This window comes from Sturnira hondurensis, unplaced genomic scaffold (genome assembly GCF_014824575.4).
Source record: "Sturnira hondurensis isolate 20B ecotype Veracruz unplaced genomic scaffold, ASM1482457v3 Scaffold0022542, whole genome shotgun sequence".
NCBI classification, from domain to species: Eukaryota; Metazoa; Chordata; class Mammalia; order Chiroptera; family Phyllostomidae; genus Sturnira; species Sturnira hondurensis.
Window position 1 is genome coordinate 934,218 of NW_028095173.1, and position 12,287 is coordinate 946,504.

General features: G+C 37.5%; 1 protein-coding gene across 17 annotated transcripts in view; it reads left to right on the top strand.

The window, feature by feature from the left end:
* The window catches only part of SEC31A (SEC31 homolog A, COPII component), a 97,650-nt gene that overhangs the window by 58,483 nt on the left and 26,880 nt on the right, over window positions 1-12,287 (top strand). For all 17 annotated transcript variants that reach the window (XM_037035648.1, XM_037035656.1, XM_037035657.1 and 14 more), the window contains 5 exons: window positions 3,181-3,256; window positions 3,684-3,862; window positions 5,748-5,874; window positions 9,207-9,352; window positions 10,568-10,741. In XM_037035648.1, the coding sequence (XP_036891543.1) occupies window positions 3,181-3,256; window positions 3,684-3,862; window positions 5,748-5,874; window positions 9,207-9,352; window positions 10,568-10,741 (702 nt within the window). The remainder of the gene's footprint in view (window positions 1-3,180; window positions 3,257-3,683; window positions 3,863-5,747; window positions 5,875-9,206; window positions 9,353-10,567; window positions 10,742-12,287) is intronic.

The following is a 12,287-nucleotide window of genomic DNA, read 5'->3' on the forward strand; positions in this document are numbered from 1 at the left end:
GATAAGGGGACAGTCACCTACAAAGGAGTACCCATCAGACTGTCAGCTGATTTCTCAAAAGAGACCTTACAGGCAAGAAGGGGCTGGAAAGAAGTATTCCAAGTCATGAAATCCAAAGACCTACAGCCAAGATTGCTTTATCCAGCAAAGCTTTCATTTAGAATGGAAGGACAGATAAAGTGCTTCTCAGATAAGGTCAAGTTCAAGGAGTTCATCATCACCAAGCCCTTATTATATGAAATGCTAAAGGGACTTATATAAGAAAAAGAAGATGAAAAATATGAACAGTGAAAGGACAGCAAACACACAGTTATTAACAACCACACCTAAAACAAAAGCAAACCAAGAGGACAGCCAGATCAGGAGTGGAACCATAGAAATGAAGAACACATGGAGGGTTAGCAACAGGGGGGTGGGAGGAGGAGAAGGGGGGAGAAGGCACAGAAAATAGCATAGAGTGTAGGTAGAAAATGGATAGGGGGGAAGGCAAGAATAGTGGGGGAAATATAGAATCTAAAGAACTTGAGACACGTGGTTATAAACTAAGGGGGGGGAGAATGGTGGGGGAGGGAGTGTGCGGGTGAAGGGGAATGAAGGGGGGGAATAGAACAACTGTAATGGTATAATCAATAAAATATATTTAGAAAAATAAAAATAAAAATAAATCATTGATTTGATTCTCGGCTTCATCAAGTCTGCTGAATTTTCCCTGTAAATTATTTTTAATTTCAATTAGTGTATCATTTGTTTCTGACTCTGTCTTTTTTATAGTGTTGAGGTCCTCACTAAATTCCTGGAGTATCCTTTTAACCAGTGTTTTGACCTCTGCATCTGATAGATTGCTTATCTCCCGTTTGTTTAGTTTTTTTTCTGGAGTAGATCTGTTCTTTCATTTGGGCCATTTTTCCTTGTTTCCTGTGTTTGCTTCTATATATTAGGTAGAGCTGCTTTGACTCAGTGTCTTGGTAGTGTGTTCTAATATGAGTAGGTGTCCTGTAGGGTCCAGTGGCACAGGCTCCCATATCACCCAAGCTGGGCATGCGAGGTATGCCCTGTGTGGGGGGAAAGTACACCCTCCTCTTGAAGTTGAGCCTTGGTTGATGTTGGCAGATCAGTGGGAGGGATTTACCCACATCAGTCAGCTACAAGGATTTGCTGTGACCACTGACCACCAACCTTTGCCCTCCATGGAGGATCAGCTATACAGGGGCAGGGGGGTGCTCCAACATGGTCTATAACTGTCCACTGGGTACACTGGCCCTGGGGTTTCCAAGGCACTGCAGGCCAAGGTCAGCCCCCATATTTTGCACGGGGCCACCCTATCTGAGCTGGAAAGCAATCTGAGATGGCTGCTTCTTGTCCTGGCCTTGGTGAAGCCAAGCAGTGAATCTAGGCTGGCTGCTGCCAGTGCCAGGCCTGGGGCTTACTGAGGCCAGCTGTTGTTTACTTGAGAGGATTTCTTTTAAGAAGTTGTAAAGCATGAGCCAAAACCAGCCATTCATATGGAAAAGTATCTTGGGTGGGCCCATAAGTTGGGTGGGGTAGAATATCAGGAATCTCCAAGGTAGGTCAGAAAGTGTTATCCATGTTGATGGAGTCTTAGATATGGCACCAGCTTGCCAGCTCTGTGGGGGGAGGGGTTCTTCAAGAGGAAATGCTTAAAGTACCAGCAGCTTCCTCCACAGATTCAATCCCTGCTTGTTTTTGTCATCAGAAGTTGTGGAGATTTATCTTCCTGGCACTAGAACTCTGGGCTGAAGGGCCAGGTCTAGGTCTGGGAGTCCTCACTTTCAAGATAATACCCCTCTTGAATTATTTTTCATCACACACAGGTGAGGGACCAGCCCATTCCACATCTGTGCCCCTCCTACTAGTCTGTATGGATGAGGTTTCTTTAATTCTGTAGTTGTTAGACTTAAATTCAACTCGATTTCTGATGGTTCTGAGTGACGGCCATTCTATATTTTAGTTGTAATTTTGATGTAGTTGTGTAAGTAGAAGAGAGCCATGTCTGCCTATGCCACCTTCTTAACTAGAAGTCTTGTTTTATTTCTTAATGTGAAGTATTTAAGTTTTGATATTCTTTTGTTTAAGTTTTTAAATTCTAAATGCTCTTTAGTTGGGGAAACTAAAAGCATTATTTACCTATGATGTCATGCTGTGCTCTTCATTAAAATTACCCAGTCCAAAAATGCCCCTGATTTTGAATACTAGACACTTTACATTCAGGCATGTAGGTTACAAAAGTACAGAAGGTAGGTCTTTTATCTCATATAAGACAGCTATGCTTTCCTTTAAAATTTTCTCGGTAATCTTTTATATATTTAAAACATTTTGAAAGATTTCATTTGTTTAATTTTAGAGAGAGGGGAAGGGATGGGGAAAGAGAAGGAGAGAAATATCAGTGTGAGAGAGAAACATCAACTCTCTGCCTCTCGTATGTGCCCCAACCAGGGATCAAACCCACAACCCAGGCATGTGCCCTGACTAGAATCGAGCCGCAACCTCACGCTCGGTGGAAGGACACCCAACCAAGGGAGCCACACTGGTCAGGGCTGATATGTTTTATTTTTTGTCTTTTTAAAAAATTTTATGCATAAAAGTGAAGGCATATATGCCTCCATTATACTTCTTTTCTCCTAAAGAAAAAAAATATTGAATTTATATTTACTCAGTCTCGACACATAGTCTCAGAAATTTATATCAGAACTGTATATATTTTTATCAGACTAATCTGTTCTAGGTATGGCTAATTGAAGAGAACACAAAATCTACAATTGTAGTATATTCATAAACAATCTGTTTACCTTGCATTTATGTAAGGATACCGAGTGATTTTTTTTCATATTTTGCATGTTTCAAGTTACTCTTAGTTGAGATATCTAAGAAAACAATGGTTGTTCAGCTTCAATAACTTCTGAGCTACCAATAATGGATATGTATATTTCAGTTTGTCTAACATTACTTCTGATGATCTTGGCTGTTATTTATGATTGTATAATAAGAGTTAATCCTTAGGGAAGTTGTAGATCTTAAGTGTAAACTTGGATCTGAGCACTGTCTAGAATAACTTGGCATGTTATCTAGTCAGTGAGTGAATAATCTTGTATAAATTTTGTTTTGCCAGTAAATTATTCCACAGTTTCATTCTACTAAATTGTTGCCCTTTCATTTCTTCAGCACATCAAAGAGGAAAAACAAGAATTTGAATTTCTACCTTCAGCTGGAGGACCATTTAATATCTCCATCAATGGAGGTAAGAACCTGTTGGTTTTTTACTTCTAATTTTTTTAACCATTTCAAAGTATATGGTTCTTGAGTTTAAGTTAGAAGTATTTTGCTACAGGTTGCAGAAGGTGAAAAAGAAGAACTCAGTTATCATTTAGTATGTGTAATTAGTGTCTTAGAAATGGTGGAATGTTCTGGCAACAATGTAATAGAAACCATATGATCTTTATTATTCCAGTTTAAGCAGTCTGTAAAGTGTGGTGTCTTACCTGATTTTACTTACATGTTATCAGTGTATTTCCCCAGATCTCAACAGCTTCTGTTAGAAATTAATCACGAGTAATAATCAGAAATTAGAATTGTTTTCTTTTTTGGGTGTGAATATAAAAGTTGATATGTATAATATTTTTTCTTGTAACAAAAAACTTTAACTTGGGTGTGTATCTTTATTGCAGATATTGATGGTTTAATTACTCAGGCTTTGTTGATGGGTAACTTTGAGAGTGCTGTTGACCTTTGTTTACATGATAACCGCATGGCTGATGCCATAATATTGGCTATAGCAGGTGGACAAGAACTCTTGGCCCGAACCCAGAAGAAATACTTTGCAAAATCACAAAGCAAAATTACCAGGGTATGTTATTTTAAAAATAGATAAACAAGCAGTAACTTTTATATGATTATAAAAGCAATACACTTATATTTTTTAAAAGATTTTATTTATTTATCTTTAGAGGGGAAGGGAAGGAGAGAGGGAGAGAAATATCAATGTATGGTTGCCTCTCATGCATCCCTCACTGGAAACTGGCCTGCAACCCAGGCATGTTCCCTGACTGGGAATCGAACCTCGATCATGTGGTTCGCAGGCCCATGCTCAGTCCACTGAGCTACACCAGCCAGGGCCAATACACTTATATTATAAATGACTGAAATGCAGAAAACAGTAAACAACCAAAAATACCCATCCATAATTTCTTGACCAGAAATAGTTATTGTTCATAGTTTGGCATGATTATTTCAATGTTTGTCTTTTAAAGATTTTTTAAATTTATTGATTTTAGAAAGAGACCTATAGAGTGGAAGGAAGAGAGAGAGAAAGAAACATCAATTTGTTGTTCCACTTATTTATACATTTATTGGTTGACTCTTATATGTATTTGATATGTATTTGATTGGGGATTGAACTGCAACCTTGGCATATCCAGACAATGCTCAGCCAATGGAGCTATCTAGCCAGGCAATTTTTCTGATTTACGTATAAAATCAATAGTACTTTTTCATGTTTTTTTATTGTGAAAAAGATAGAATATAGAAATTTGTTTTATCCTCACCTGGGGACAATTTTTCATTGCTTTTAGAAAGAGGAAGGGGGAAAAAGAGGGAAACATCGATGTGAGAAACATTGATTTGCCTGCCTTTCATAGGCTCCCCAACTGGGGATCAAATCTGCAACCTAGTATGTGTCTTGACCAGGAATAACCTTTTAGTGTATGGGACGATTCTCCAACCAAATGAGCCACACTGACCAGGGCTAGAAAATTTTAAAGATAAGTATTTAACACCCTCTGATTCTTTCATCAGATTGGTGTCTCTCAGTTCCAAATTGGGTCCAACTTTCCATACCTTTTCCTGTGTATTTGTAGATTTTTTAAAAACAGAATCAGGAAAATATATGTATGTGTGTGGTTTTGCTTATAGATATTATCACAAACATTTTCCCATATTATTAAAGATTCTTACAAAAATTTTAATTGGTCTATAAAATTCTATAGCAAGGGTGTATTTTTTCCCTTACTTGGGAGTGTTTAGGTAGTTTCTGATATTTTCTTAGTACTGATAAGTTAGTGATAAACATCCTTGTTATGCCTAAAGATCTGTGAGAATTTCTAGTTATTTAATGAGGTTACAGTTCTAGGAAAGGAATTTCTGGAGCAGATGGTCTAAAATTTTTTTAAGTCCTCACTTGATGTTATTTTCTTCTAATAAAAGTTGTCCCAGATTTCAGTCCTTTTAGCATTGGTTGCTGTCAGTCTCTTCAGCCTTGTCTCTTCTCACTTTCTGCCCTGTTATTTTTTAGCCACTCTGGCCACCTTTCATTTCTTCACATATTCCATGTGCCTTTCTCTCTTGGGACTTTGCACCTAGTGTTCCCTTGGGCTGGAATATTTTCTTTCCTCCTTGATGAAATTAATTCTGACTTCGTATCAAATGTCTGTATGCTTAGAAAATTGTTCTTAATCCATCAGACCAGGTTATGACTTTCTGTTAAATGTTTTGATACCACTTTATACTTTTTCTTCTCAGAATTCTATAAAGTGTGTTGTTGTGATATTTTTTAAAGGAAAAATAATACCACACTCTATGTTAGTTGGTTCAAGGATATATTTCACTCTGCTGCGATTTATTCTACATGAAATACTATGAATAATAAGTTTTTTAAAGATATGATTGATTAGCCAGAATTAGTTGTTATTAATATACTAAAGCCTTTTAATATTCCCTTTTTTTCCTTGCCCAAGCTAATTACTGCAGTGGTGATGAAGAACTGGAAAGAGATTGTTGAGTCTTGTGACCTTAAAAATTGGAGAGAGGCTTTAGCTGCAGTATTGACTTACGCTAAACCTGATGAGTTTTCAGCCCTTTGTGGTAAGAAAATGAGCTTTCTATTATATATGTGGCATGGTATATTATAAATAAAGTTGACAAATACTAGAAATTTTCAATCCCATCAAGATGGAGACATAGGTAAACACTCCTTCTTTCCACGCACAACAACAACCAAAAGTACAGATAGACTACAAAACAGATACCACCCAGAATTGTCAGAAAATCTGGCTATATGGCAGTCTGACAACCAAGGATTTAAAGCATCCACATTCATCCAGATGTGTAGGAGAGGTGGAGACGTGGAGAGACATGGAGAGGTGCCAAGAGATGCAGAGAGGTGCATAGAGACATGGAGAGATGTGGAGTGGCACACAGAGGTGTGGAGATGCAGAACAGTTGGTCACACATCCATGTGTGGAGGATGAAAATCAGGAGGGATACCTTGGGAAAAAGGGGTCCCAGCCCCAGACAAGACAGTGCAGCCCAGGGTTCCAGCGCCAGAAGGGTAAGTCCTCATAACTTCTGGCTGTAGAAACCAGTATGGGTGGGAGCTGCAGAATTCTCAGGAGACTCCTCTTAAAGGGACTGCAACTGACTTAGGACTTATGCAGACTCACCCCCTCTGGGATTCAGCATCAGGGCAACAGCTGGAGGGTACCAGTGGCATATGGGGAGAAATTTAAGTAACTGGCAACAAGGCAAGTGCTAGGAGACAGCTTTCTCCTGGGCAAAACTCTGGAGGCCAAGCAACAGCATTATCCCTTCTCTAAGCCCTTCCCCACACAGAGCCACAGAGTGGTGACATGGGTTACCCCCACCCTGGCAATTATCAAAGGCTCTGCCCCATACAACTTATAAGTGAGCTTTTCTACAGTAGGCTACATTACTAAGATGGGGAGTCAAAGCCTCTCTGTCTAATACAGAGAAACAAACAAAGGGAGGCTGCCAAAATGAGGAGACAAACATGGCCCGAATGAAGGCAGAGAATAAAACTCCAGGAAAAAAGGTAAATGAAATGGAGATAGGCAAACTGTCAAGTGCAGAGTTCAAAACATTGGTTGTTGAGATGCTCCAGGAACTCATTGGGTACTTCAACAGCATAAAAAAGACACAGGCAGAAATAAAGGTTACCTCAAGTGAAATAAAAAAAAAAATCTACAGGAAACCAACAGTGGAAGGGATGAAGCTGAGAACATAAGGAAGGAAAAAAGCATTTAATCAGAAGAGCAGGAAGAAAAGAGAATTTTAAAAAATGAGGATGGGCTAAGGAGCCTTGGGATATTTCTAAACATACCCACATTAGAATCATAGGGGTACCAGAAGGAGAAAAGGAAGAAAAAGAAATTGAAGACTTATTTGAGAAAATAATAAAAGGAAACTTCCCTAATTTGGCGAAGGAAATAGACATGCAAGTCCAGGAAGCACAGAGTCCCAAACAAGTTGGATCCAAAGAGGACCACACCAAGACAGATCATAATTAAAATATTTAAAGAGAGAATCTTAAAAGTAGCAAGAAAAAAAGTTACTTACAAAGGAGTTCCCATAAGCCACTCAGCTGATTGCTTAAAAGAATCTTTGCAGGCTAGAAGGAGCTAGAAGGAAGTATTCAAAGTGATGAAAACAAGGACCTACAACCTATTCTGAAACAAATTATTCTCTCCAGCAAAGCTATCATTTAGAATGGAGGGGCAGATAAAGTGCTTCCCAAACAAGGTAAAACTAAAGTAGTACATCATCACCAACCCAATATATGAAATGCTAAATGAAATTATATAATTAAAAAGATCAAAACTTGAACATTAAAATGGCGATAAATTCACAATTATGAACAATTGAATCTAAAAAACAAACTAGGCAGTACAGGAACAGAATCAATAGGAATGGACATCATTTGGAGGGTTATCAGTTTGGAGGGGGAAGAGGGTGACTAGAGGATAAGGTCCAGGGATTAAGAAATACAAATTGGTGCTTACAAAATAGACAGGGGGATGTTAAGAACAGTATAGGTAATGGAGTAGCTGAAGAACTTACATGCACAACTCATGGACATGAACCTAGAGAAGGTTGTTGTTCGAGTGGAGTGGGGTACTGGATAAAGAGCAACAAAGGGGAAAAATTGGGACAACTGTAATAGCATAATCAATAAACTATATTTTTAAATTATAGAAATTTCTATATCACAAATGCATGTTTAGCCTCTTTGAAACTATATTATGCATGTACTGATTTTTTAAAAAATACAATATCTTACCTTGGGGGAAAAAAGAAATTTTCATAAACCTACCAGTCACAAATAAGAAAAAGGAGTTCTTATTTGAATGCTTTTTTCATAATTATTAGCTACATTACTCTCCATATCTAATCATTTTTTATAATAATACTGTTTAATGATTTTGATTTCAGACAGACCAGACTTAGAATCTTGTCTCTGGCACTTACTAGCTGTACAACCTAGTCAAAAATGCTCTCTAAGCCTTGGTCTGTTCTTATGTAAAATGACACATAATCAGCTCTCAATAAATATTAGCTTGATAAAATTAATAATTAGAGCCTGTCTTGTATGGCTTAGTGGGTTTCACATCATCTCCCAAACTGAAAGATTGTTGGTTCAATTCCAGGTCAGGGGACATGCCTGGGTTGTGCGCCAACTCCCCAGTTGGGGTCATGTGAGAGGCAACTAACTGATTGATGTGATCTCTCACACATGGATGTTTCTTTCCCTCTGTTTCTCCCTTCCTTTCCCTCACTCTAAAAATAAAATCTTTTAAAAACTTAATAATTATAACATTTGAGTAGAAATTACCATGGAGAGCCATGACTAAACTAGTGACTAAGGAATAATATTTATCTGTAAGAATGAAAACTTTAGGCTGCTTAGTGTGGAAGGAACAGCAGTTTGTCAACTTGAAAGTATTGTAAGAATATGAAAATTAAAAGATAGTAACTTGATTAGGATAAATAATTTATAGTAATTTTAGCTGTCATTGATGTTTATTACAGTTGTGCCATATTTTAAACTACTGCTTACAAAGGCATCTGATGTGATGAATTGGAGTTAAATGCTTAGAAGGATTTTTCTGTACAAATATTGTTTCCATTTATTTTTTCCCTAATGTAATTAATGTAAATCCATTCTATAGCTAGGTGTAGAATCTTGTCACTTAGAGTCTTGTCTATTATATATGATTTGTCATGCACTTTTCTTTCATTTGACAAATATTTACTGAGACTTTACATGGCACAGTGATTTTCTACCTGCTACTCACTGTTTGTGAAGTTTATACTTTTGAAAGTTTTTATTGGGTTGCTCACGATTTCACATACAGAGTGCCTTAGATATAATCTTATTTTGTTTCTCTTTTGATCTGCAGATCTTTTGGGAACCAGGCTTGAAAGTGAAGGTGATAGCCCCCTGCAGAGTCAGGCGTGTCTCTGCTATATTTGTGCAGGCAATGTAGAGAAATTAGTTGCATGTTGGACTAAAGCTCAAGATGGAAGCAACCCCTTGTCACTTCAGGTTAGTATCTGTGAAACCTTTTTAGTTGTCTGTCACCCTATTTATAGTCTAGAAGTTGATTGGTTCTAGTTCATTGCTTTTACCCTTAGTTATTTACATTTTAGAAGTTCTTTTACTAGATCATGATATATATTTATTGCTGTATTTTGAGGGACAGTTTGAGATGATGTTATAGTGAAAAGGGGTTGCAATAGTTTATGAGGTCAGGGTTGTGATTTGGTACTTAATTGGGGAAAGTAGATGCCAAGGCCATGAAAACAGCCCTTGCTTTACCTCTTTTTCTTCATGCTCCTCTCTCTGCCTCCAGTGATCCTGTCTGTTTTGAGCAAAGAAAGAATCAGTGTAGAGTAACCAATGGGAGGCATCTCCAGTACCAATAGAGAGTCTTCATGGTTAAGGGGAAATGAAAGTAAGAGATCAGTGTATTCCCATGTAACACTAATATGTGGACAAGCGAGAAGTAAAAAATTATTTTCAGGTACTGAGTAATTATATATTTAAAATTTTTTCCTAAGGATTTAATCATCAGTGTCTCATGATATTTCAGTCTGACATTTCTTTTTTTTTTTCCTGGAAAGAGGTTTATAGGAGGTTTGTTGCTTTAAAGATTACTCTGTTGAAACTGAAAATCTGATAGGAAATCCAGGTTTCCTTCTATGTGCTTCTGAGAGAAAACACTTTTGTTTCACACTTTTGGATTTGTGTATTTATGAAGGGCAATAGGTAGAATATTCTTCTGCTTTATACATGAAGCATAGCTCCCCATTGTTGAAAGAATTGGTATTGAAGAGCAATATGAGAAACTTTGGGTTGAAATAGTAGTCCTATTTGTAGGTCACCTCATAGTAGTACTATTTGTATAATATAGATAGTATGGTGTTTTCACTCATAGTTTCTCCTGTTCCTGCTAGAACCCAACTTTCTGCCTTCGGACACTTTGGACATTTGCCTCTTTTAAGCTCACAGATATCTGGCAGTTTAAGGATGTTTAGGAGAAAGTGGTAACCTGTGCCCTATTCATGAGTAAGAGACCTTCCTCCTTACTTTTTCAGTTACTTAAATGGTGGTAAACTATTCCAGACTTTTCCAAGAGAGATGATAATAGGTACTGTACTTTTAGTAGGTTTTGGAAATCTTGTAATTATCTTTTCCTGTTTCCTTTCATACAGATCTTGGTATCTTTCTCTTTTACTCTCCTTTCTTTTTCTCACTTAGGATCTGATTGAGAAAGTTGTCATCCTACGAAAAGCTGTACAACTCACCCAAGCCATGGACACTAACACTGTAGGAGTTCTTCTGGCTGAGAAGATGAGTCAATATGCCAGTTTGTTGGCAGCCCAGGGCAGTATTGCTGCAGCCTTGGCTTTTCTTCCTGAAAGCGCCAACCAGGTAATTATATTTGGTCATTTTTCTTATTTTAATATATGAGTAAGGTGAGCCCAGTAGACACCACTCACTATTAAACATACACATGCTAGTAGGTAAAATGTTTTGGAGCAGTTGAAATGTCCGTCACCTGACTACAGGTGAATGTTTTGTCTGACAATTCTTCAAGAATCATTTTAGGAGTGCCCTTAATGCTGTGTCAAAGAGATAGTATGCTCTTGTAGTATGATAGAGCTCTTCCTACAGAGGGTCACAGTATTTGAGGAAATAAATGGGAAAAGGACTAATTTTGTTTCTTAAGCCAGATGCTACTTCTGTGTACAGGGGCCTTTGTAGGACTCTTCTTTGTTGAAAAACTATAAGTGTTAATGCTTAGTCAGACTAGTGGGAAGTAATGTCAGAATTCCCACAAGTTCCATCCCAGATATGAGTGAAGAAGTCTATTCTGTATGCCATCAGTCTGATACCATCAGTGGGCAAGTTTATTTTTAAAGTATTCAAGGCAAAGGGAACTATATTACATTCTTAATTTAGTTTCCTTATTTGCTGTGTAATAAAACTCAGGGTTTTTCATGCTTTGGTTTTAATTCAGTTCAGTGAGTAACTGAGTATACAGTGGTGGAAAAAAATGCCAAGATCCTTTCCCTGAGGGAATTTCCAAACTCAAAATGACGGTAGATGAACAAACATAGGATTCCACAAGTGCAGGGTGCTGTGGTAGAGGCAGTAGCGCTATGGGAGCACAGGAGATAGAAACCTAAAACCCATCATGGGGCATGGGTGGAGTCAAGATGGGATCTGAGGAAAGTTTTCTACAAGCCAGGTATTTATATCTAATACAGTGTATCTGACAGAACTTAATTTTGAACTTTCTAAGTATTTTAGTTCTGTACTTTTTATTGTGAACTTCATTCTGTTCTTATGGGTTTGGTGTGGTTTTTTTTGTTTTTGTTTTTAGTTAAAATTGTTTTCAGTATTTTGTCTGTTCTAGAGAATTATCAGTAAATTTCATAGAGTAAACACAGCTCTCTTCCAAGACCGTGGAGGTTTGATTCTCCAGTTGGTTTTATATATACTTACATGTAGAAGACAGCCCATATCTTTCTCAACTGTTAAGCATATTGGGTAGAATAGAAACTTAGTCTTTATGATGACTTTAGCTTAATTGTTTTATATGACTTTTTACTTAATAAAGTTTCATTTTTGCCCTGGCTGGTGTAGCTCAGTGGGTTGAGCTCGGGCCTGCGAACCAGATGATCGCGGTTCGATTCCCAGTCAGGGCACATGCCTGGGTTGCAGGCCAGTTCCCAGCAGGGGCCAGTTCCCAGCAGGGGATGCACGAGAAGCAACCATACATTGATGTTTCTCTTCCTCTCTCCTTCCCTTCCCCTCTAAAGATAAATAAATAAAATATTTAAAAAAAATAAATAAAGTTTCATTTTTATTCATATATAAGACCCTTATATGTTCTTTATATTAAGACTAACTCAATCTTATATCTTTAGATCTTTTAGCCTTAGAATTAAACTCTTTTATTTTCAATACCATT